We start from the raw sequence: 25841 nt of genomic DNA, 5'->3' as shown, positions 1-25841 counted from the left end.
TTGCTGGCTTAGGCTGTTTGCACCTTTCTCTTCGCCCATTGGTGAAGGTCCTAGCTGCCTGCCATCCCTTTATATACCCCTAAGAGCAGCAAAAGTTGGTGGGAAGCTTGGGTTCAACCTCACATAGGCCTAGCTTTAAATCCCACCTTTACTCGTGCACAAGCATGTGAATATAAACAGGTCTTCTGGGCAAAGCATCCTAGGTTTTAGAGGCTTCCATGCACAGGTGTCTAATGTGTGCTTGCAGGAAGTGCTCAATAAATATTAACACGGTAAGCTGGGCCTAACTCCTCAGTCTCCTCCCATTCCCTCAAGAGTCATATCAATAAATATTTACTGAGTGATAAACTTGGGTCTCATGTGTCAGACAGACCAAGGCCCTAGCAGCCGTGCGCCATTACTTCCTGTTTATGCCCCTGCTGTTGGCAGATGTGACACCCTGAGAAAAAAAAAGCAGGTCAACCTCTCCTTCCTGGGGTCCTAGCCGGAAGCTAACACAGGAAAGAGGCTGCTGACAGGCCAAATGCTGGTTCTGTTCCCAGTGTGCGGAGCTGCAGGTGGGTCCCCTCCCTAGCACATGGCAGAACAGCCTGTAGCAGGGCTGCCTAGTGTCCAGGCCCCGGTCCTGATCCCCCCGTGATTTAGAAACATGGTCAGGGTGAGGCGAGTGGGAGGACAGTACCGGGGGGTCAGGTAGCATGGAGGGCGGGGATTCCTGTGTCTGCTAAAAGCAGAGAATGCACCAAGAGTGCCACACAGCTGGAGAGAATCAGCCAGGGCCAAATTGGGGGCTAGAGCCTCCCCACCCTGCTCCTGTGGCCCACCAGACCTTGGCAGGGGAGGCTTTTTGTTGGAAGGCAGCTCTACCCTGGCTCTCAAGAGCCCCTACCCCATAGAGGCTCCCTGACACATCCCAGATGCCTGGCACGTGGCCCCCACGTGTGACAACCGTTACAGGCCTCAACTCCCGAGTGGCAGTGACAGATGGCACATCCCAGGAATTAGGAGAGCTGGCATCCTTCCAAAACTCATCAACTCCCCCCCCCCGCCACACTCCTCCTGGGGGGGGGTGCAGCAGAGATGGCCACATCCCCTAACCCAGAACACTTCCTCCCTCAGTGTCCCCTCTAGACCATGAGAATTAGGGGCATGGCCTCTTCTGGCCATCTCTGGGAAAGACATTGGAGCATTGAACTGGGCCAGTATGTTCCACAGAGCTTGGAGCACCCAGGGTCTTTCTCAGCCTGGGCAGGGCCGGCAGAGCCCATGTGGACCTCATCTACCCGTGGACTGTGGCACTAGGCAGAGGGCTGAGCCACTATGTCAGGGAGCCTCCAGGGCATGAGTACTGGGGCCTGGGCCAGGGTTCCCTTGGCAGCTGCTGGCTGCCTGCTGTCCCCCATCAGCCTTGCTCGCCTGCTCCAAGTCTTACACAGCTGGAATGGGGCTCAGAGAGAAAAGCTGGGCCACCATTGTGGGCGCTGGGATAGTCTGAAACCCACAAAGACCCTGCTCAGCCTCTACTTACATGGAAGAAGGTGGCTTTAGTCAGGGGCACCAGGATGTCTTGGGAGCCACCTGTGGGCACGGGCGCTAGGGGCGAGGGCAGGATCTGGGGACAGTCCTGAGGACTCTGCAAACCAAACACAGGATGGGGATCAAATAGGATGTTTCAGAGCCTCCACCCCCACCAGACAGTCGTGCCTCCCCAGGGTGCCAACAGTCTCCATAGCAATGCCTGCAGCCCCACTTTCTAGATAAGGAGACAGATAACATGTTCCATCTAGGCAGAGCCTTCCTCCTGGATCTGCTCCTTAGACCCAGAGTGCCTAAAAATTGTGCAGAGGTAAGCGCTTCCGTGGCTGGGTTCTTTGGGATTCAACTTTGCAGGACACTAACACTGGGCCAGACCTGGGTTAAAAATTGCCTCTGCGGCTCTAAGAGACCATACCGCACTGTACAGAGGAAACTGTACAGGGGAGGGACAGAGAAGGTGAGGGTGTGGCTATGTTTTCTCCACATTCCTCAGCAGGATCAGTGCTGGGGAAATATCAGTGCTGGGGCTTTGAAGTTCTACCTATTGCCACCTTGATATCTGACTTACAGGGGTGAGAGGCCCCAAGGCTACTCTAGCCAGGGGTCTCTTAGTCACATCTGTCAAGGCAAGAATTAGTGCTAGGACACCTGTGTGTATATGAAGTCACCCTCTGGGACAAGGACACTGTCTCCCGGGGTACTGGTTTTCCTTTGTCCTCCCTTTTGCCCTCTCCCGTTGGAGACAGGGTCTCAGTATGTTGCTCAGACAGGCTGGCCTCAAGTACTAGGGTCCCACATGCGGGCTGCCACTCCCATCAGCCTCTCTAACTTCCGCCCGCTATGTGCTTACCACAGGGGCCAAGCTGACCTCAAATTTGCCATTTCCTGCTTCAGCCTCCCTGGTGCTGAGATTACAGATAGGTAGTCATGGGATATTTCATGTTACTATTAGTTCCTTCCCTAATAACACAGGGGACACTGACCAAGCTAGACCAGCGAAGAGTCTATTGAGAAACCCCTTACACCACCGTTGAGCTCCTGGATCCAGCGGTGCCTGAAGATGACGGTTCACAGGCATTAGCTGATTAACTCCATGGCCAGAGCCAGTCTGGGCTTTTCCTTTACAGGGTTCCCTTTCCTGTTTCTACCCAGGCCATGAGACGGCTTTTCCCATTTGCTGACCTGACCTGCAGGCTCGGGAAGCTGTGTATGGTTACACGTAGGACAGGGATGAGTGCACAGGAGACGGGGAGAGGCCAGCGGCTACCATCGTGCAGGTGTGCACAGAGCCTGTTCTGGTTCACACAGGTTGGCACAGATCTCTCCTCACCTAGCTGGAACTGCCAGGGCGCAATGCTAGGTGGCTAGGATCCCAAACGTGCTCCTGGAAAGATGGAGCTGCAGGAGTGCCTAGACTCCTACAGTGTCTCCAAGCTCAAGAGGGCAAGCGCTGGCATCTCAAGCCAGCCAACAAGCATCAATAGACCCAGTGACCAGGGCCTCCTGGCCTGCTGCCACTTGCTGTGGTCCAGCCCACAGTCTGTGATGGCTGTCAATACCCATCAAGCCACTCAGCCACTGGCTCCAGCACTGTGCCGCCCTGTGGTTTGGATCACACCAGGCTCTGATCCAGCTACCGCTTCCCATCCTGCTTCCAGAGCTTGACATCATGCTGCCCTGGGAGCACTAGGCTCTAAGAGGCAGCACTGGCCCCGGAACACCTGGCCCCTTCCTGCCTCTTCTCATGCTAACACCGGAGCCAACCCTAGCAGCCTCCCCGTGGGAGCCACTGGGACCACGTGCACGTGGCTGCAAGCACAACCTTCAGGGCCCCCTTTCCAGGAGCCAGGGGTCCCGGAGGATATGCAGACCCTCTTGCCTGCCGTCTGCCTGGGAGGCCTGGCGCCTCCACAGCTAACTGGCACTTAATTAAATGCCAAGTCGAACACTGGTTCAGACCCTTGCACAGGCCTTGGTGAAGCTGCCTCTTCTCCTGCCAGATTACAGTAATGCTCTCCGACAGCCCCTCTGGGGCTGGCCCACTCCTGCCCTGAGGGAGAGCTGCAGACCTGGAGAACAAGCCGACTGCCAGCATCAGACACACCTCCCAGCTGCTGAGCTCCTATGCAGGTGTCAAGACCCACACAAAATCCTTTTAGGAGATGTCTCTGCTGGGCACCCATGCACAGTAGCCACAGATTCTAAAATCAACTAGGTGCCAAGTATAGGGCTGGGGCCTCCTGGAGTAATTCCAGATATCTAATTTAGCCCTTGCTGTGGGCCTCACTTTACAGAGGGAGAAAGACACAGAAAGGGTCAGCAGCTTGCCTGGGAGCACACAGCCACAGGTCAGAGCTAAGGCTTTGAGCCTGTGGTAGGAAAGACAGAACTACATCTAATTGGCTTTTCCCCAGTGCTTAGCACAGACTCCAGTATACAAGCAGTACTCAGTGAGCGCTGGTGGACTGTAAGGTGGGCCCCTGGTCCTTCAGGGTTGGCATGTACCAGGCAGATGCAGTGGATACTTCTGGTCTTCAGCAGCCACCAAGTCCCTGCTGTGTATGCAGCTTAGGGTTGTAGGTAAGGACATGTTGTAACCAGGATGCCCCCCAACCCCAGAGCCACAGGGATGATGGGCCTAGAATAACCATATCCCAACACCCAGAGCGTCTCTCAGTATGACCATAGGCCACTCTTGGGCCTGTCGGTGAGCTGGGTGTGGTTTCTGCATGCTGCTGAAGGCTGGCCTGAGGGTCCGGCTGAGGCTGTGGCAGCCCCTCCCAGGGTGCACAGCCCTGACATAAAGCAAGGGGAGGTATGTCTAAGCTCGAGGCACTGCTATTCCCCTGCTAAGGTCTGGGAATTTCACGTGTGACCCCTGAGAGAGGGAGGGGCCTTCCAGGGTGAAGGTGACACATCATGGGAACAGAGCCAGGGGTCTTAGTACCTAACTCTATATTTCAAAGAAAGGCAGAGGGATTTGGGTTCAAGGCCTCCCAGGTAGGTGGTCTTGAATAAGCCACCTCCTCTTAAAGCCACAGGGACAAAGGATTGAAGTGTCTGAGAAACTGTAAACAGGGGATGACAATGTTCCACCCTTAGCATCCGCTGTGGATGAAGGGCACAGCTTCAGCCTGGCTCGGACTTTCCAGAAGGTCACACTGTAGCCCTGAAGTGTCGCCTCTAAGAACCAGCTTTCCTGGAGTAGTTACCCAGAGAGATTCAAGGGCAGGGGAGGAAAAAAGGCCACCAGCTTGCCCAGCCACAGGGATTGGCTGAACACGAAGTGATGAGTCAGTTCCCTGCCCCACCCCACCCCGGGCTGTTAGTGCAATGCCAGGATTATGGTAACTTTAAAATCAAGAGAAGTGGGTACTAAAGCTGTGGGTGGGGTAGACCCAAGACAAGGCTTACCGTGGGGTTTGGCGAGTCCTGGCACTGAGACTGGTTGGAGACACATGAATGCAGCTGGATGCACCAGGAGCAAGGCCACTGTGTGGATAGGCAGCTGGTACAGCTGGAAGACAAGGGGTCCCTCAGAAAGGATGACCCTAGTGCCTTGGAGAAAGGGGGCAGGTGGGCCATCTTGCTTGGTAGTGAGCTTCCCACTAATGAGAGGTATGCAAGGGAGAAACAGGTAGACTCTTAGTCTGCCTCTGCCAGTCTGGTGTCAGTTTGCAGGGCCTGGCTGGTCAAAGCTTGCTACATGCAAGGGAAAGGTATGGGATCCTGTCTGTTGTGTGTACTGCATCCCGTCTGTTGTGTGTTCCAGGGTCTGAAGCTGTTCTCTAAGCTGGGTGGGGCCTGTTCCCCCTCCCGATGCCCACTCACGCTGTATGGGGGTAGACTTGTCCAATTCGGCTGCAGTCGTAGATGGTGAAATTGGCTGAGACAATGTTGTGTCCTTTGACCCTTACAGACATCTCAACAGTCACGTGGTCTGGAAAGTGATCAGAGATACGAATGTCGTCATCCACAGGGGATGCTGGCAGGGTCCCACCCTTGGGCTGGCATCACAGCCGGGCACTCACCCTGGCCAGCAGGAAAGGATGGAAACTGGGCCCTGGGCAGGAGATTGCAGTAGGCAATCTGATGATCATAGGCAGGGCCAGGTACCCGGGCCACCGTTCGAACGCCATTTCCATAGTCACAAGCCATCTCCATGCCGCTAAGGCTGGGCAGGCTTCCTGAAATCTGTAAGATCATACCCTGGGGGAGAGATGCCCTCAGGTGAGGTCCAGGTCGTGCCCCTTACAGATGCTATCGCAAAAGAGCATCTGCCTGATCCTGCCTGAGTGTCTCTCCGAAAACGGTTTGTCTCGAGGGAAGCCAAGGCTCTCTACTCGGAAGACACCCTGGGGCTTTAGTGTTTCCACTTGAGGCTCCTCATCTCAGAGGTCACACAGGCTCTGTCAACCAGGCGTTTCGACACAGCTTGCAATCCCAGCACTTAGGAAGCTGGGGCAGGAGGATTGCTACAAGTACAAGGCTGGACTGGGCTATGGTATCTCAAAACAGAAGGCCTCTGCAGCACACGGTTGCTAGGCCCCACTCTCCACCCCCAGACATGTGGACCTCACTCCTACCTTAGGGCCCCTGGACTGTAGTTTGCTATGAAGCTATCGTCCTCATACTCCACACCCTCTCCCAGAGCAAGGCTGGTGGGCACCGTTTTCTTGCCTACCACTGTGCCCCACCTGACTCTATTCTGCATGCAATCCCACCTCTATATTTTACCTGTCCTATTCTCTCCCTCCAAGAGCACATCAGCTCCTCCCAGGCCAAGGGTTGGTCCCCAGAGTATGTACACACACGGCACCCAGTAAGTGCTCAGTACAATGTGAATGGACAAGGGGATGAATGACTGTGCCTACCCCAGGCTGCCCAGGGACGAGGCCAGGCCAGGACTGACATGTGACCTGGTGGAGTAGACCAGTTGGACCACTGGAACCCCTTGGGGTGACATAGGATGGCCCTGTCCTTAGAGGAGTCAGTGAGGAGGAGCTAGGAGGGCCCTAGCTGCTGGGCCATCCACCTTGCTGCAGGCATGAACTAGCTACCAGCCCTGTCTGTCCCATATCAGGGATAAGTGATGGCCACTAACACTCCCAGAAGAAGGCAAGAAGGGTTTATTTTCTATCTGGGTGTCCCAAGTCAGCATATTCAGAAACTGTCATTTAAACGCCAGCAGTGGCCCTGTGCACTGCTATGTACTCAGGTTGCATGGTCCTAACTGTGGACTAGGTCTTGCAAGAGGCCAAGGCAGAACCTTGAAGAGGTGGCCCAGCCACCGAGATGGTGCCTGGCCCTTGCTGTGAGCTTCCTAAAGCCTGGCTGCCGCTGGTTGTGCCTGTGGGCTGTAGGCTGGTGTGGCTCCACTCACTGTGTAGTCCCGGTGCACATCAATCTCCGAGGGCAGTACTGTCATGGCAGGGCAGCGGCTGGGGCCCTCACTGGCACTGGTCCAGAAATGTGGCTGGCTGGAGTTGGTGCAATCCTGCTGGAGTGTGCACCTGCAGGCACCGTGGGGTCAGGTCCTAGGCCACGGCCACCGTCCCTACAGCCCTCCCTGCCCTGCCGTCAGCTGAGGGGCCTCACCGGGTCTCCAGAGTGCACCAACCACAGTAGGCATCGGCCGCACCCACGCAGTCCCCGCAGGTGGAGTGTACCTCACACGCTGCCACCTTCACTCGGGCCATCTGCAGGCAGAGGGGGCCCAGCTGAGCAAGGGAGTCACCTCTCCCTCGTGAGGCTAGGGTGGCTAACTCTGGAGGTATTAGTAGAGGGTACGTGCGGGTAAATATAGCCTCCTTGAAGCAGCGTGTGAGCAAAGATGGAGGTGGGGAAGGAGGTGTCCCCGACAGGAGGGTTCAGCATGCGCAAAGGCCCGGCACCAAAGCTGGCTGGCTAGGGTTCCTCACCTGGTGGGATGTCATCAGGTATAGGTAACCAGGATCCATGGGGTCAAACTGCATGACGTGGTGCACAGGCTCCCCATAGGCTACAGTTAGCACTCGCCTGCTTACTACCTGCATGCTCTCATTCAAGCTGATCTGTGGAAGGAAGAAAGGCCATCACCTATGGTGCCGGGGACCACGAGGTCAGGGGTGGAGTCTCCTCTCCCCTCCTGCTCAGATGTTCCAGGGTGAAAGGGAAAGGGGGGGGGGTGTCCTAAGTGGAGTGCACATGCGCCATTCTCACTGACTCAACAGCGCCCCCACCAGGAACTCCTGTCCTGCTAGACTCCAACATCTCCCCCAAGTATGTGTGGGCTGTAGCTCCCAAACCATTCTCTGGGAGGCTGCTGGTTGTCATGGCTAATAGCAAGGCTTGAATTCTATTTCTGACATGCACTATAATCCAAATGAGTTGGTTTCCCTCCCTGAGCCTCAGTTTCCCCAGTGAATAAGAGTCAGGATGGCCATCGTTCCACGGGGCTGTGGGGATACAGGAGATAAGACAAGCAGAATGCGAGGTCCCAGGCCCCTCTGCATGGCTCTTCAGGGACTGGCAAAGCCCTGCTGTCTGTGTCCCCTCTCATCCTCACAGGCTGGGTGCTCAAGGCTCCAAGACGCTACTGTAGTCTGGACACCTATGGGGCCTCCCACTTACCTTTCTCTGGGTTTCTAAAACCTGCAGAGGTTCCCTGCAGGAAGAAACTGGCTGTGGCATTTGATAGCTTAAGGATCCACCTAGCCACACCTCCTAGCCACACCCCTAGCCACACCCCCTCCTCGTTCTCACTTTGCTTCCACTGTTACACATTATACACCTTGCCTAGTCAGGCCTGCCTCACTTTTGCCACACACCTTCCCGACAGCCCTCCCTCTACCCTTTTTATTCTGGGGTGTGCCAGGTCAACACTGTGTCCTCCCCAGGTCTCTCCAGGCTCGGGCTTGGCCTCTGAGATGTTGCCAGGAAGCCTCTTGGGATGCTGGGAGGGGCTTGGCCGTGGCTCACACCATGCCCGCTTACCCTAGACACCAAACAGACAGCCAACTCATTTCTACTTCCTCAGTGTTCACTGAGTCCTGGGGGCCCAGCTGAGGCTCTGTATCCCATCCCAAGCATGGCACGTAGAAATCAATTAAAAATGAAAAAGCAACGGCCCTATTACAGGCTATCTCTAGTCACTTTGTTGAAGGACCTCAGCGGCCTGCTTCTGTGGAATAGAATCCTTGGCTCGACTAGAGCTAAAGGACGTGGTGCCTGTGAAGTACCCTGAGGCACAGGGTAAACAGCAGGTGCCTAATGACTGCAGTTTTGTGGGTAGAAGGGGGAGAGGGCTCTGACCACAGTCCTGCTCTGCCTCATTCCTCCTCAGTGGATGGAGAGCCCGGAGTCCAGAGGAGATAAGCTATGTCCTTAGGTCACACAGCGAGTAGTAACAGTTAAAAGCAGAAGCCACACATCTGGCTACAAAGCTGAGCCCGGGTGGGTCGAGGCTGAGTAACCAGGGGCCCTGCCTTCTCCCTGGTCACCACAGGTGGTTCTAGGCCTGTGGGGCCCAAGCCCCACCCCCATCCCACCCAGGCAGCTGCCAAAGGGAATTAGATTATGGACTCTGAATCAATTAGGCTGGGCCTGGCTGCAAAGCTGACCTTCCCCACAGAGAGGTGGAGAGGCGGCGGGCAGGGGTGTCCAGTCTGCTCTCAGGTAGGAGAAGCAGCTCCTTGCCCTCCCTTAGCTCTGGAACTTGCAAGGCCTCATGGTTAATCCAGAAACTGGACCCCTGAGGGGGTGGCCAGCAGCGCTGTTGTCCCCCAACAACTGCAGCCAGTAGAGAAACAGAGGCCCAGGGGGAGCCTGTGCACTGCAAAGGTCAAGAAGTGGCAGGGCAGGCAGCAGGCCCCAGGCTAGGAGATGCTGAAAGCAGACAATGTGCAGACATCACTCAGGCCAGTTCCTCCCTCTGTGACAGGCCGCTGTGGAGGCCCAGAGGGAAAACTGAAGAAAGCAGAGGGACTCTGGCCCTCTGTGGCCCTCCCCAGGGAGCTCCCGTAGAGCACGCTTACCTTAAGGAGCCTCCCCGTGGCGGTGCCCAGAAAGACGGCCGTGTAGTTGTTGGCACTGGCCACAGCCACGGCCGTGAGCCCTGGAGCACGGAACACGGGCGATGCCCTCAGCGGCTGCAGGATGGTCAGTGGGTGCTGCAGGTGGGCCGCTCCACAATCCAGCTGCTCTGGCTGCAGCTGCGAAGACAGGCAGGTTAGACTCAGCTCTGGAACCTTCTCTGGCTCCCCGCTTGTTCACACAGGCAGACCCCAGCTCTCAGACCCTGCTTGACCCAAACAGAGGCCCGGCTAAATAGATCCCCAGATGCTACCCAGGTCTAGCCTTGACCTTGGGTGACACAGCTACTCGTAGGAGATGGCTGGTGTTTAAGATATGTGGGGAATAGACTGGGGGTGGGGAAGGGAGGGAGGGAGGCAAGGCAGGCTGGCCAAGGGACTGGTCATAAACTGGAGCGCAGGCTGGCCAAGGGACTGGTCATAAACTGGAGCTTTTTAGTGACCAAAGGTACAGGGGTACACTACCTGCAGTCCCAGACACTGGGGAAGCTGAGGCAGGAGACTCACCTGACCCTGGGAATTTCAGCCCAGCCTGAGCAATACGGCACAGCCACATACCTGGCCACAGCATTCCTCCTGGCCACACATAGCAGAGAGGCCAGGAGAGCCCATATCTGGTCACTGAGGTCATCCTTGCCTTAGTTCACTACTGAAGTGACATCCATGAGGCGTCCCTTCCATCTCCACTGTGTTTCCCTCACAGTTCTAGCATCCGTTCCCATTCCCTAGGTTTCTTGGGACAATTTTGGAGTAGGCCACCCCCACCCCCACAGCTATGGATTGGGGCTGAAGTGCCCTGGTCTAAAACCCATGGGTAAATTGTGTCCTTGAGGGTTGCTATGGCTGACCCTGGCATGTTACTTTGCTTTTCTGAGCCTCACTTTACTCAGCTATAAAATGGGCGTGTGCACATACTTCCCCTTTGGGAGTTGAGACAAGATCAGTGGTGGACTGAGTTTGCAGAGGTCAAGGTCTTCAGCTGGTGCTGGGTCAGACTTAAGCAGGTACCAGTGGCTGTCAGGCTATGACTGGTGCCTAATCCAATAACAGAATAGATGTGAAGGCTGTGGTATGGCTCAGTCTGTAAAGTATTTGCCACACAAGTGTGATGACCGGAGTTTGAAAGCCAGATAGAGTGTTGCACTTGTGGGATCCCAGTGCTGCAGGGGCAGACAGGTGGTTCCCTGGGAACTACTAGCCAACCATCATGGATGTTTGGTGAGTTCCAAGCTAGTGAGAGAGAAGACCCGGGTGGGTAGAGAGATTGGGAGGATCTGGGAGGAATGTGGGAGGGGAAAGAATAGGATCAAAATATTTTGTATGAAATTAATTTAAATTAAAAAATTAAAAATAAAAACTAAAAATTGAAAAAAAGAGAAAGGTGAATGGGATGGGGGTGGGGGAGGTGGCTAATGAGATGGTGCAGGGGTATGGGTGGGTGCTTGTCACACAGGCCTAATGACCTGAGTGTGTCACCTCTTAACCCCAGTACTCTTACGGAGAGATGGTAGACAGAGACAGGAGACTCATCCCAACTTCACATGAGCAACAAGAAAGTCACTTCCTCAAAGTAGAAGTCGAGACCAGACTCCTGAAAGTTGTCCCCTGACCCCTAGACACACGCTCCTACATGGGTGGAGTCTGAGATGCCGGGATAAGTTTGATGGCAGAATATTTGCCCCGCACACAGAAGCTGCCTACTCCGAAGCTTGTGGCCTCGCCCACCTCAATGGGGCTTCTCTGACCCCAGCCCTCAGCTCAGCTCTCTCGGGTCTTCATGCCACCATCTAACCTGTATCTGTGCCTCACACGCCAGTCCTGCCTCAGGGCCACTGTCTCTGCTCCTGTCCCTGTCTATCAGGTTCCTGCACAGCAGCGCCTGACAGGAACACGTCCGGAGTCCTCTGGGGAATGTCAGAAAACACAAGGACCAAATCCTATATACTCATTTTGGTCCCATAGTCTCTCCCAATGAGAGTTTATCAGTCATCTCTGTAAGGGAGGCAATAGTGGGACAATTGAGGAACACGGCAATGGAGCACAGGAAGTGTGGGCTCTGGCCCACAATCTTACTGTACCACAGACCTCGGCAGCAAGAATTTCCACCCCTTCTCCCAAGGCAGGCATGTCATGGCTTTCCGAGATGTATCAAATTGCCCACCACCGTACACTTGCACTTTAAGAAGAGTAAGGACCATGCAAACCAAGCTCTGGCATTTGGGGACAGGACATCAGGAACCATGACTACTGAGCAGCTACCAGGTGGGTAGCTTAGGCAGGGTGGAAACGCTGGACAGAGCCCAGACTCAAAGGCAGGGTAGGGATGGACAACACAAGACTTCTCCGGCTGTGTGGTACTCGGCACAGCAAGCAATTTCAAGATCATGAATTGTTTATTTCTGGAATTTTCCATTAATACTCTTAGACCTTGGCTGACCGAGAGTAAGTGAGACTGCAAACAGAGTCACTGTGCACTCTGACTCCTGACCTGAGCGAACTTCAGCCCCAACCCACTTGCCTTTGTCCTGGATGTACGTGAGCTGAGATGACCCCCAGGCTGGGCGCTCCTCCCCAGCTGTCCTGGAGCACCACAAGGGCTACAGCTGTCCTGTCCCACTGAGACCATGGTCTCCCACAACTTACATAACTTTCGCTGAATACACATTACTTACTTGCGTCATTAAATAAGTTGTTTTTTAAATTAAAATATTGTAAATCCCTGCGGTGGGAGATGAGCTCTGGGAGACCCCCAGAGTCGGCTCTGGGTGCTCCTCTGAGCCCTGTCTGGCTGTCCAGCCAGAGTGTGGGTCCTGGGAAAGGCAGAGCCATTGATGGGCTGGGGGTGATTTGTGGGCCGCTGTGAGAGGGGAGGCTGTGGAAAGGCTGGGAACTGACTCCCGCAGCCTGCCCTGACGTTCACAAGCCATTAATTCTGTGCCGAAGGAATTTTCGAAAAAGCCTTTCCCCCAACCTTTTTTTTTTTCTCTCTCTCTCTTTCTCTTATCCTAAAAATAAAATCTAAAAAAAAAAAAAAAAAAAAGCTTTTTTTTTTTTTAAAGGAGAAGTGAGCAACAGGGGCTGGAATGATCTATGTGGAGGGAAGCTGCCTGCCTGGGCCAGAAACCCTCAGACTACAAGTGGCTCCTGCAGGAGCAGGGCTGGGACACCCACAGAGGCCCTGAGGGTGGCCTTGCAGAACTTGGTGATCAGGGCCATGGGCCCCACAGCCTGGAATTTCTCCCCTAGCACCTCATTCACTGAAGTGGCCCACACAACCCCAGCCTATTCCTAGCTCAATGGGACAGAGCACACCACCGTCCCCATGACACAGCTGCACTGTCCTTGCTGTGTGCGGAGGGATTTCACCCCACCGAATGCTCAGGCCCCTCCCTCCATTCTGCCCATTACTCACACTTAAGGCCAACAACACCATTTCTCTGCAGTTCTTGAAACATCCCACCCATGTCCCTTAGCAGCCAGTGTCTGGGCCCTTAGGCCCAGCTCCACCATGCCTCCTCTCCAGGTAACCCAGCCTGCAAGGCTCTAGTCAATCAATATGAGACTCTTAAAAAGACAAGCCCAGGGACGAGAAGATGGCTCTGTTGGACAAGAGCTTGCTCTGAAGGCATAAGGACCTGAGATTAATCCCCAGAAACCATAATTAAAGCAAACAAAAAACAATGAGTTTGGTGGCAGAGGCTTGGACTCCCAGAACTCAGGAGGTAGGGTGGGGGTGACAGTGGCAGGCAGATCCTTGCAGCTCACTAGCCAGCGAGCCTAGACCACTTTGAAAAGCCCGTGAGGACGACACCCAAGGTTTTCGGTCCTCCACATGCATGTGAACATCCATCCCATAGGTGTATGCAGACACATTCTCATTCTCTCTCTCTCTCTCTCTCTGTGTGTGTGTGTGTGTGTGTGTGTGTGTGAGAGAGAGAGAGAGAGAGAGAGAGAGAGAGAGAGAGAACACTGTAACGGCCAGCACTTCTCTTTATTCAGGTGTATTAGACGCATAATGGTCCCTCTGGAGAGCTCATGGGTGAAGATTTACTAAAGAAGGGAAATTAATTTTGACTAAGGTGTAAACATTCCATTCAGCCGCTTCCTTTCTAAGCAGTGATGGAAGGCAATACAGCCATGGCGTGCCTGCAAAGCAAGGGAGGTTCACGGCCTGCCTATTGTTTGGGGCAGCACGAAATCTAGCAGCTAGCTCTGTTTCCTGTAAGAACCTCAGTTTGTCCCTCTCTAAAATGGGGTAGGTAATGGCCACTGATTTCAGCTCTTCCTTGAGAGCACGCAGCCCCTCCCTGTTGAGCCGGCTACCTCCTGGGGCCAAGCTCAGCGCTGCCCACTCTCCATTAAAGGGCTGCCCTATTGATTTCACTCCTTCAGTAATTGCAGCTGGATACAGCTCTTCTCTCCTAGGAAGCCAGCTCCAGGAGGGCTTACAGTATGCCCGCCATAGCCTTCCCACAGACCCTGCCAGACCTTTACAGCTCCGCAGCAGGCACTCAGAGGAGGATGAGACACGGCAACGGGTTCCATCCCAGGTGCCTACTACTGTGCAGCTGTCCCTGGCCTAGGGACACCTTCCTGTCTGAGGCCCAGAATGGAAGGCTCGCAACTGCTCAGAAGTGTCACATAGCTGACTGTGGGATGACAGAGGCTACTGAGCTGTCCAGAACTCCCCTCTTAAAGACCCCGACAGTAGCCAATGGGAGGGTTTCTCCTCTACTGCTCTGGGGTGGAGTCTGTTAGACAGGGGCTCTGTGAGAGCCACACCCCATCCCACTGGGAGCCTGCAACTTAGCTGAGGGTCGGAGGGGGCCCAATACTGTGTGGTATTATGGTAGTGTGGAATGTTAGCAAAGAGGACTGGGGGAGAGGGACACAGGGGAAGATTTCCCTTCCTGCCTTCATAACTTACAGTCCTGTAAGTTGAAAATTAGTTCAAATATGATGCTTATTAAAACACATACACACACAGCTGCAGAGTAGACCATGACCTCTCTGCAGTTCAACAGCATTCCGTCAGTATAAACATAAGCCATCAAGGGCTCTCTCAAAGCGACCCTGACCTGTGGCTGATCTGAGATCTGTGTTCTGGGCAACTCCTCCCTCATCTCTGCCCCACGTGGAGTCACACCTCCTAGACTCTCAAGCCCTGATCTCTGCAGAAGAATAAGGACAGGGATCCAGGCTGGATGGGGCAGGGTTCTCCTGAGGACGTGGGGGTGGCAGGCCCAGGAGAAAGGGCGACCTCGGCAGGCAGCAGCTTCCTGCAGAGCCCAGCCGCTTGGGGCTCTCTGCCCTTGGCATTAATATTTGTCTCAGGAATAAAAGAAATTGTCTGGAGCCTGCACAGATATGAGATCAGAAGCAGAACTTCACCTCCAAGAAATCCAGCCTTAAAGCCCCACTCCCAGCTTCAGCACAGGCTGCCCTTTGGAACATGGCAGCTCCATGGAAGCAATGTCTCACTTGAGGGTAAATTGAGGCACAAAGATTCCTTAAAACCTACTATGTATCAGCTCTGGCCAGGGGAGATGACAGACTCAGTTCTGGAAGGTTCTCTCCGAGGAAACTGTTCCTGCCCAGGAGCCCATGCACCTCCCAAGGCCATCACGATACCTCCAGGAGCTGCCTAGCACAGAGGCGGGCAGGGCCTTCCTTAAGACACACAGCCCAGCCCTTGGCTGGCTTCCTTATCTGTGAGGCTGGGACAGTAACAGCACCTGCCACACAGGACTACTAGAGGTGCTAAGCTCACAGCTGCTCAGTAAATGTTCCCAGGTGGCTTTGGGGGCATCGGCAGAGTCAGGGTGCCCAAGAATGGAGAAGCCCTGCCAGCTGACCGCTGGGTACCAACAGCAGTCAGGTGTCTGCGTGAGTTTCTTAGCATCCTGCACAGTCCGAGTTTGGTGGCCTGAGCGGCTGCTGCCTAGACCCTGCAGAGCTTACTCAGATGGTGGTTGTTCGGCTAGCTGGCCACAGCCAGCCAGACACCCAGCTCCCCCTTCTCCAGGCTGTTTCTCATTCCCTGGCCTGGCCCAGTCCCCAGCATCCTCCCCGCTCTCCCCCCCCAACTTGTCCCCCAGGAACACAGTGTGGTGTAGTATATGCAGCACTGTGTTTGTCCCCAGCCCAAGGCCCTACCCCCCAGCTAGCTCCAGTAGGCAGGCCTCCTCCAGCAAGATGGCTTTCTGCTTCTTCCTCACTGCAGGGGACCAGCTGTGTCTCCGGAGCTGGCCACTACTGGTCCCTTGAGGGCTAGGAACAGCCTGAGTCTCACACCTCCTCTACAGCGCAGCCTTCCTCCTCTCTGGCCTTCTGTAGTCCCCAGTCCCTTGGGTACTGACACACTTGGGGCTTCCGAGGCTCCAGGCAGGTCAGCTGGTTCTGCAGTCTGTGGCTCCCAACGGCTGCCACCATCACAGCCACTTGGTGCTAGCAAGCCCTCGAGAGCCAGGTGGAGAAACCGAGGCCTGCTGCAACGTAACACAGCACACAAACAGGGCTGAGATGACCCATTCGGGCAGCTAGCCAGCGCCCAGCATGGCTCCAGCCCGAGGCCTCCACTCAAGGTTACTACCCGCAGTTCTGTTATTTACTGATGGGGCCTAAAGTGCTGCTGTGATCGGCCCTCTGGGGCTGCACAGGCCTTGGACTAGAGCCGCAGGCTTCCTTCCTCCATCCATCCTCCATCTTATGTGATTTATGGGGTTTGGAGCTGAGGACAGTGCATTGGGAGAGCAAAGGCCTGGCTGCCTGGGAGCTTGGTGACATCACGTGTCAGCACCAGAGGAAGCTACTTCAGTGGGGCCACCAGATGCCCACCTGGGTGGCCCCAACATGGACTTTGACAAGAGGAAGCTATGTTCTGGGGTAGCTTGGTTCCTATTCTGGCGCTCTGAGACACTCTTGGGGTTGTCCCCACTCAGGGACAGCTGGTTTCCATGGCAATGCTCACACCATTGTCAGGAGCTGGAAAGGCCTTGGGAATTACCTGGTGCAGCCATCACAGGGGAAACTAGCCAGCAACTGGTAGCAGCTTGGACTTTTCCAGAGCCAAATGAGCCATGTGTCCTCAGTCTAAGGCCACACTGGATCCTCAGGAACGGCAGAACGGTATCTAAGAAATTGGTCCATAGACAGGACTCTATGTTCTCAGTCTCAGCCCTGCTGGCTAAGTCAGCCCTCACCTTGTCCCTGCCATGATTCCTTCCTTCCCTGTCTAGATATCCTTCAGGTGCTGTCCAGAGCCACCACCTCCAGGGAGCCCTCCTATTGGATGAGGCTCAGCACAGGTCCTAAGTTTTCTGGGATTCTGGGATACTGGGGCAGGGTCTATACCTTCTCTCTTTGGGCCATGCAACAAGCCTAGTCCCCTCCCTAAGGGATGTCCCTAGGAATTAAGATGCAGGACATGACAAACCACGGAAGACGGCAACCCAGGGAAAGGGCAGAGGCCCCACATCTGGGAGTGGCTGAAAGGTTCTCACGCTAGACTGGAACAATTCTGGGAACACTCACTGCCTGCCATCTTAGGCCATTCTTAGGCTCCATTTTCCCACCTTTAAAATGGACTCATTTTTTTTTAAAGTGCTCAATGCACAAGTACAAGGCTCTGGGTTCAGATCCCAGCTCCACATGAAAAGCTGGGTCTGGCTGCTTGAACCTATAATCTCAGCACTGGGAGGCTGAGGCAGGAGAATACTTGGAGCTCACTGTCAGCCAGTCTAGGAAATAAGCCCCTGGTTCAATGAGAGATCCTGTCTTCGAGTGACACAAGACACTGACGTGTGGCTTCTCCAAGCGTGTGCATCAGTGTAGATGTAGATAAACGCCATCTTACTGTTTTGGGCAAGGAGAGCTGGGCTTATCTAAGGTACTTTGCAAATGTCTGGCACAGAACAAACTCTCAAGGCACCTCATTAATTACAAAGGGACATTTGCAGTTTGGGTGGCTGAATGAGGGACTCTGTCAAGACATGGTCTGGCTCAGATCAGATTCCCAGATCCCGCAGCAGCCACCAGAACTTGAACCCCATACTTGCCCCCTAAACTTCATGCACAAGGCTACCCAGCCTGCCAAATAGAAATGTTCTCTACTGTGCCTGTGTCCTGGGCCATGAAATCCATCTGCACTTCCCTGAGTAGTCTCTTTGCTCTGACCTCAACACAAGTAACTCAGGACCCCACTGGAAAAAAACAGAAGGAACCTGCCTAGTCTGTGTTCCGACTGTCTGATAACTGCATTTCCATACTCCCAAGAGCTGGGGCCCTCACCCCTTTCCAGAGAAGGGATGTTCTTGTTCCTTTACTTTTGGTTTTGGTGTGGGACAAGGTCTCCCTACACAGTTCAGGCTGGCGTCTAACTGACAGCCCTCCTGTTCCGGCCTCCTAAGTGTTGGGGTCGCACCTGGCTAAGAGGCTGCATTTTCAGAGGGAAGTACAGCTAGATGCTCTCAGGCCTCTTCTGTGACCAGGAGGCTTGAGCACCCGGCCCTTCTGCACATGCTCAGTGGCTTCCCCCACCCATCTATTTCTCAGGAGCTGTGGTGCCCAGCCCCCACCGGGAATTGCCCAAATGACCTCATTACAGTCATGGGAGAACCTAGGCACCCGAGCCCAGAGCTCTCAGCTGGCCAAGCCATCCTTCAGTGAAGGCTGGTCACAGGGAGACCACAATCACCCCACACTCTGGTGACCTGGAACCCACAGGGCAAGTCCCTTGCCCTATCTGGGTTTCTCTCAGTTTCCCCCACTGTAAGCCTCACTGTGTGAGGACTGAGTGTGGGTAGACAGAACAAGACAGTGGCAAACATCCCTCCAGCAGTAGGCAGCAGGTTCTGGGTCTGCCCAACCCACCCCACAAAACAAACAAACAAACAAACAAACAAACAAACAAACAAACTGAGAGGCCTCAGCTTCCTCGGTTGCCCCAACCTCCGAGAGTTGGTGCACAGCAGGCACTGGCCTCGCTAGCTTTCAGCCTGCGTGCCCCACTGAGCTCCTGTGGGGATAGGGCCTGCCCACACTCTCACCATAGTTCTCTGCTTCATCCTGGCTCCCTCAGAGCCTGGTGTGAGCTCATCAGCTGCAAGGGCCCAGCCCACCCTTTTCCGAGCACCTGCTGTCTGCTCCACACACCAGCACGCTGGGCTCAGATGTCGATTCTCTCCCTGGTACCTGCACCTGCCATTTCCTGGGTGCAGCATATGGGATTTTTTTTTTTGACCCACATCTTTGAAAGGAGACACAGACTTAAAATGAGGACGCATGAGGCACAGAGAGGGTAACTGACTGGCCCTGGGTTACACAGCATATGGGCAGGGCAGGGCAGAGCTCTGTCAACTTTGTCCCTGGGTACACGGGAGCCAGACATTCTCAGAGTGGCCCCCAGCTGTCTTTCCAGGGGAGGCTATCCCAGCCAGCCCCTCTCCTCAATCCCACAAGGGTCTCTGTTTGCCTCCTTGACACAGGGTGCTGACTTCAAATCCTTTCACAAACCTAAAACCTGTCTTGGAAGCTCTCTCCCTCCGCCACCACCTGCCATCTCAGCCCTGAAATTGGTGTAGAAAATACCTTCCTGAGCTGTGTGCCACCCACTGTATGCCTGCTTTAAAAACTGCCTGGGTTTTTTTTTTCCCCCTGCCATTACTATAAAAAGACACCATGGGAAAAAAAAAAGCAGACCTGGCATTTGCTGTGCTGTCCTGCAACTTAAGTACACACACACACACACACACACACACACACACATCATGGTCATTTACAGGCAAAAGATTCAGAGAAAGGAATCGCATCCAGTCAGCTCTACCTTGTCATTCCCTGCCTCAGTTTCTCTACCAACAGCATATAACGGTCCAACATGCTTTCCCTCTGAACATGCTGCGGTGTGAGGAAGGAAACCCCACCTAATCCCACCTCCTTTCCTTCCACCTGCTGCTGGACACGCCACAGTGGAGGCACACAGGTCCAGCCCATTGCCCTGTGGTGACAGCACAGGGGTGCAGAGCCAACACACAGCAGACGTCAGAGGATATCTCACCCTGAGCATCTTGATTGCTGTTCCTTATGGGTCCCTCCTCCTTGCCAGCCACCGTGGGCTTTCTAGATCACACAATTGCCAGCCCCTGTGCTTGGCAGGGGACAGTGTGTGGCAGTGCCCACCCTGACCCTAGGTGCTCTGAAGAGGACTCTATTTGAGACAGGATGTAGTTCAGTTGGTGCTACACTTTTCTAGCATTCACCTAGAGCCTGGGTTTAATACTCAAGGACACACACACACAGAGTTTGGTGGCACATGTCCTTAACCCCACCAGTGAGCCTAAAACTGACCTGTGCTACATGAGACCCAGTCCATCCTTAGGTCTCTGTATTGTCCAGGAGGCCAGAAACCAGAGAGTCCCATGAGGGTCCCCGGAAAGCAGAGGTCTCATGACATTAGGGGTTTGGTAAAATGTTCAGGGGACCCACAGGAGGCTGCGAGTGCAAGTGGTGGGGGTCTTATAGCTGCAGAGCAGGCCTGATGAGGACATGTTTCCAGGACAGCCTAGAGCCCAGCTAAGAGCTAACTGCATCCCCAGGGGTGAGAACAGCTCAACCAACCAATGACTGTGTGCGCTGGGCACTGAGCGCTTGCCTTTGTGGTTACCTTGCTCATTTGGTCCTCTGTGGGAAGACTGTGTTTGCGGTCCTAATGCCTCTGTGGGAAGACGACTGTGCATTACACTAGCTTTAGGGAACTTCAGAAGATTCTGTTGCCCCATCAAGGCCACATAGCCAGGCACTGAGAGAGGGACTTCAAGCCCGTGTAGGGGGGCCAGCAGCAGCTTGGAAACGACAGCAAGCACCTTGGCCTGCTGCAGGTCCTCCTGCCAGGGGGCCCTAGCCTGTGTCCACAGCTGGGCATTAGGAAGAACACAGCAGACGAACCTAGAAGAGCCCTAGCAGAGAGACTGTGTGGCTTTGGGGTGAGGGGCAGGCCTTAACTACACTGCCCTGGGGCTAATTTCCCTGTAGAGGCCCTGCCCCCATAGGGAGGACGACAATCCAGCTGCCTTCAGCTGGGTGAGTCACTGTGCCGGCCCAGGGGGGCACCAAGGACCGTGGGAATCAGGACACATCTAACTGGAGGGGGAGGGGAGAAGCGGCCTGAGGAATCCCGCAGAACCCTTCATCAGCCAGGGGCCCACGAAGGGCTGCCTCCCTTGCCCACAGAGCTTCCCTCTTCCTACTCTCCCAGCCTTCAGATTCAGCCAAGGCACAGCCATGGCAAGGCTCCGGAGAGAAGAACAGTGGCTGCCCTCACCCCAGAACTGCACAGGGCCTGACCCTGCTGGGTAGCAGCGCCACAAACTTCAGACAGTCCTTCTGCCTCTCACCCGCTATGACCTTTCTTGTGAGGGGTCAGTCGGCAGGGTGGTAGGCGGCTGAGGGAGTCTCTGCCAAGAGAAGGAATCTGTGCTTGCTCAAAGCCCCAGTGTTGGGCACGCCCACGGTATAGTCTTGCTACCCCTGAGGACCACAGAGAAAGAGACAAGGCAGGGAGCCTCAGTGAGCCCAGAAGGCTGGGCTTAGCCCTTTGTAAACTCAGTGTCATTTTGGGGTTGAAAGAAAATGAGTTCTGTTGTGAAATTCTTAGAGGGGACTGGCTGTACCCAAGGCCAATTCACTTGGGGATCCCCTAGCCTGGCTCTCTTGCCACTGCCCACCCTGAGGCCCCGCCTCACCCTCAGCCCTATAGTTCTCCACCAAAGATTCACTCCTTTTACATCTTCCATTTGTCTGGCCAGGCTGCCTGGATGCCCCCATTCCACATCTGTAAGGCCGCAAAGCCCCAGCACCATGGACACATAGGGGGGTGGGGGGTGGGGCAAACAACTTGTGTTCAAGCAAGCCCCACCTCTGCTCCTTTTCAGCTGTTTGTGCATCCCTTAAAACTTACACCCATTTCTTCATCTGTATGTACAAAGGGATGAGAACACACTTGCTGAAGACATTTGACATACCACACACTAGGTCTGTGGTTCTCAACCTTCCTAAGGCTTGGTATGACCACCCCCCCCCATCATAAAATTAATTCATTGTTACTACTTCATAATTGTAATTTTGCTACCTTTATGAATCACAATGTAAATATCTGATATGCAGGATAATGCAGCCCCCGTGAGAGGGTTGTCTGGCTCCAAAGGGGTCACACACAACCCACATGTTGAGAATGGCTGGCTTAAGTTAAAAGACCACAGCATTTGTGATCACAGGTCTGCCACACCACCTGCTAGCTGCTCATCTGCTATTTGTTGAGGTGGCCTTGAGCACACACCTGTTTGCCAACCAGGTGGCCTCACTAGGGAACCAATCACTTCCCAAATACCAGTGTCCCCTGGCACGGGCTCCCACTGGGAGTTTACATCCCTGCAAGGTCTACACTCTTGGGGTCTCCGATGGGTGTCCCTGTCAAATACTCAGCCCTTCGGACCCACCTGCCCTTTATCTTCAGTGCCAGGTGCCACACCCATCACACATCTGCCAGGGTGCAGAGGTATGTCCTAAGGGCACCCGCGGTCTCCCTAAACACTCTCCTGGTGTCACTCCCTATCTCAGCTCAGCACACACCTGTGGCCCCCACCTGCAGAGCTGATTTGTAGGTGCGCTGTCTTCGGGGAACACCTGGGTACCTTGACAACCTAGACCTCCCCACTTAGGTGTGAGCACCTGTGACCCAGCACGCTCCCGGGCCAGCACCGCTGGCAGTAACCAATCCTCTGGGATATCTGCGTGCATACTGTATCCCCGCACACGCCCCTCAGGTCTATGGCTTACCTGTATGTTGCGCTTGCTCTCGCAGGCCGGCCCGGTGCCCTGCACCACACTGTCCAGCACCGCCACCACGTCGGGCGCCGGCTCCACGAAGCAGGCGGTGCGCGCTGCACGAATGGCAGCCTGCACGTCGTCGAAGCGGAAGGCGCAGAGCGCGGCCGGGGCGTTGCGGGCACCTGGGGCGCCCTGGGGCCGCTCGAAGACGGCGAAGAACTGCTCGCGCGCGGGGAAGACCGACACGAGGCGGCTGTAGAGGTCGCCGCGGCCCGCGCCGCCCGCGCACTGCAAGCCCAGTTGGATGTAGGACTCTGTGAGCTTCTTGGCGTCGCCACCCGCGCCGCGGGGCAGGCAGATGCGCGCCAGCAGGCTGCGCGCCTGGCTGTCCTTGTCGCCCGCACGCGCCTCGCTGTTGAGCGCCAGGTACGCGTAGGGCTGCGCGCTGTGAGGTGGCACCGCCGGGTGCAAGAAGGCACGCACGAAGCCCAGCTTGTGCTGCTCCTTGGCGCCCTGCTTGATCTTCAGGATGTTATCGTCCGACGGGTTGAGATCGAAGGTGAAGAGCTTGGCCAAGTCTCCACGCGCGTCCAGGGAGCGGATAGCGATCTCGGGCGTGTTCTCGAAGCGGTGGTCTTCTAGGCTACGGTTGCGCGGGAAGAAAGCGCTGCCGAAGCCGGTGTACGTGGCGCCCACGAGCAGACGGCTGCCCCCGGTGCCCGAGGTCGGCGGCAGCACCAGTCCCACAGTGGACGCGTTGGGGTGGTTGGCGGCCACGTTGAGCATGCTGGGGAACACGGTGACCGGTTCTGCGGTCGGCGCGGCAGGCGGAAAGCTCACGGCCAGGGCTGAGATGTTGCCCCGGCGCCTCAGCTGGCACAGACCCTGGTAGATGGAGCCGCACGCGACCACCAGACCCTGGCCCGGGTCCAACTGCAGGATTTTGTTGTAGTTGTCCGTGAGGCGCCGCGGGTGCTCGCACGAGGCCTGCGGGAGCTGCGGGGCGTGACACAGCGGGCTGTCCGGCACAGGACCCACGGTCGCCTCGGCTTCCAGGCTCAAGTTGGCACTCGACAGTTGGTACAGGCGGTTCACTGCCGCCAAGTACACGGTGCCCGCTGTGCCGTCCAGGGCGAAGTTGTTGGTGGGCGTGGGCGAGGGGAAACGGCGCTGGATCTCTAGGGCGCCGGCCTGTGCCGCCCCGAGCAGCAGCAGCAGAGGCAGCGGCAGCAGACCAGGGCCCCGCGAGTGAGGGCGCGGACGCAAGGGGACGGCCGCGGCGGCCCGGGCGCTAGGGGGTGCGCCGCCCGCGGCGCGACGAGCCATCCAGGCGAGCGCGGGCTGCGCGGCGCGGCGAGTGCATGGGGCGCGGCGCGGCCGGGAGCCGGGAGCTCGGAGGCGGCGAGAGGCGGGGGGCGGGCCCGGGCCGCGAGGCGCTTCCTGCCCGCGCCTGCCGCCCCCGGCCCCGGCGCCCCGGCCCGACTCTGGAGCGGCGCTCAGCCCGGGGGCGGCTCCGTGGAGGCCACGCCCACAGCCCATCTCCCCGCCCCAGCAGCTTGGCCCACGCCCTTTCGCCCCGGGCCACGCCCCCGGCCACGCCTCTGGGCCACGCCCCGCGGTCCGAGGTCGCTGGTGGCCGAAACCCGGGCAGTCGCAAGTTGCCTGCCTCTTTCCTGGTTCCTGGCCAGCTCCTGGAATGTCTTCCTCTCGGTTGTTTGTTATCCTTCCTCTCTTTCTCCTCGCTCTAGTACCTTCTCTGTTCTGTTTTTGGGCTCCCGTTTGCCTACCACCGCCGCTCAGAGTTTCGCTCTTTCAATCTCTCAAACTCCCCTACTCCGATCCTGTCAACTCCGCCCCGTGTCTCTCCCGCGTCACTCTCTCTCCCTCATCTGCGTTTCCTTTTTTTTTTTTCTTTCTGTTCCCGCTGCTCTCCCTTTCTACTCTTTTCCTCTCTTTGCCCCTAAAGCCCTCTATTTCCCCGCAACCGCCTGCCCCTCTGGCCACGGTCCCCCTCCCCGTTCCCCCCCTCGTACACCCCCCTATGTTCTCTAAGCCTCACTCTAAAGACCAGCCAGACCAGGGACATCAGGCCCCTGGCTAACCTATGGTCTGTTCCCCAAACTGCCCTGTAAAGGGAGTTTGCAAGCAGCAGGCCCCGGGAACAAACTTGACAATCCCACAGCAAAAGTAGAAAACTGTGTTGAGAGGAAGTTCATCCCTCTTGCAAGGGCAGGCTGGGCTGAGCAGAACACCAGACACAGGGCCTTGGTTTCTGGAAAGAGCCAAACCCCGCAGACCCCCAGGACCTTGCCCTTTGGCCAGGGTTCTGAGAAAACCTAAAGTCATTCCACATATGATCTGGCACTGGGCACCGGACCCCTTTGACCTTCAAAGGGACAGGTAGGCCCTGGGATAAAGGGAAGGAGTTGTTTTCCTAAGGTCATAGAAACCCAGGTGATCCTCTCCATAGCATGGGAGTGCCCACATAGGACCACACCAAATGCTAACCTCCTTACAAAGACTCAACCCACTTTACGTACATGGAAACTGAGGCCCCAGAAGTAAAGCCCAAAATACACCACTAAGGGGGAAGGTGGGACACAGACCCATTGTTTGAAGCCACAGTCCCAGCTACAAGTTCTCAGTGAGGGTCTCCTAGCAGCTTGCAGCTGTCACTTGAGGCCTAGTGGCCCTTTCTCAGAGGGTGACCTTGCTCCCACCAGATAGGAAGGAAGGATGGGGAGGGGCTTTCCCTGCGCCAGAAGGGTCAGCAGCAAGGGCTCAGAGCCCAGCCATCCCCATTTCCCTGGCCCCCACCCCAACCTTCCTGTCCCTGTGCCTGCCTGCCTGCCGGCCTGCCTGCCATGTTCCAGCCCATTCATGGCCTTGGCTTTGATGGTCAGGAGTGTTCCTTGGCAGGAAATTGGAGACTTATGTCCTGCCTCCACCCCCAATTGAGCACCCAGGGGACTTGCCTCCACCTCTGTTTGGGGAAGGCCCACATCATGCTCTCCCTGTAAGCCACAGGCCCTCCGTTCCACTGGACAGCCCCAGCACAGATTATAGGCTTGTCTTCCTCTGCCCTCCCTCTCCGTCTCTCTCCCTCTCTCCCCTCTGTCTTCACACAGTATCTCTGGTCTCATTCTCTGAGTCCCCATCCTCTCCCCACCCCCTCCTTGCTTCCTTCCTGTCCCTCTCTTGCTTTCTTGCCGCATCCTGCAGCTCCCCCCACTGAGCCTCGAGGATAATGCTTTATGACATCTCGGTTTAGCTGGCCAGATGGATTGTTTTGTGTATTGTGGACAAACTTCCTGCTAAGCTGGTAGATTTCTGCCATCACCCCACCTTCAGCGTTTGGGACCTGAATTCTAGGGTCTGAATATATTCACATAAACTGAGGTAGGAAGTATA

At 55.8% G+C, this 25841-nt stretch overlaps 1 protein-coding gene across 1 annotated transcript in view; it reads right to left on the bottom strand.

The window, feature by feature from the left end:
- The window catches only part of Plxnd1 (plexin D1), a 40518-nt gene extending 16210 nt beyond the window's left edge, over positions 1–24308 (bottom strand). Inside the window, exons 1-9 of the mRNA XM_021164791.2 lie at positions 22440–24308; positions 9552–9728; positions 7458–7589; positions 7135–7235; positions 6920–7049; positions 5568–5745; positions 5368–5476; positions 4951–5053; positions 1529–1633 (exon numbers count right to left, since the gene is read on the bottom strand). Coding sequence (XP_021020450.2) covers positions 1529–1633; positions 4951–5053; positions 5368–5476; positions 5568–5745; positions 6920–7049; positions 7135–7235; positions 7458–7589; positions 9552–9728; positions 22440–23969 — 2565 coding nt within the window. The 5' untranslated portion in view covers positions 23970–24308. The remainder of the gene's footprint in view (positions 1–1528; positions 1634–4950; positions 5054–5367; positions 5477–5567; positions 5746–6919; positions 7050–7134; positions 7236–7457; positions 7590–9551; positions 9729–22439) is intronic.
- Positions 24309–25841: the final 1533 nt, after the last annotated feature.

Source organism: Mus caroli, unplaced genomic scaffold (assembly GCF_978045245.1).
Source record: "Mus caroli unplaced genomic scaffold, Mus_caroli_1 scaffold_7, whole genome shotgun sequence".
NCBI lineage: Eukaryota > Metazoa > Chordata > Mammalia > Rodentia > Muridae > Mus > Mus caroli.
This window is presented reverse-complemented; position numbering and strand designations above follow the sequence as displayed.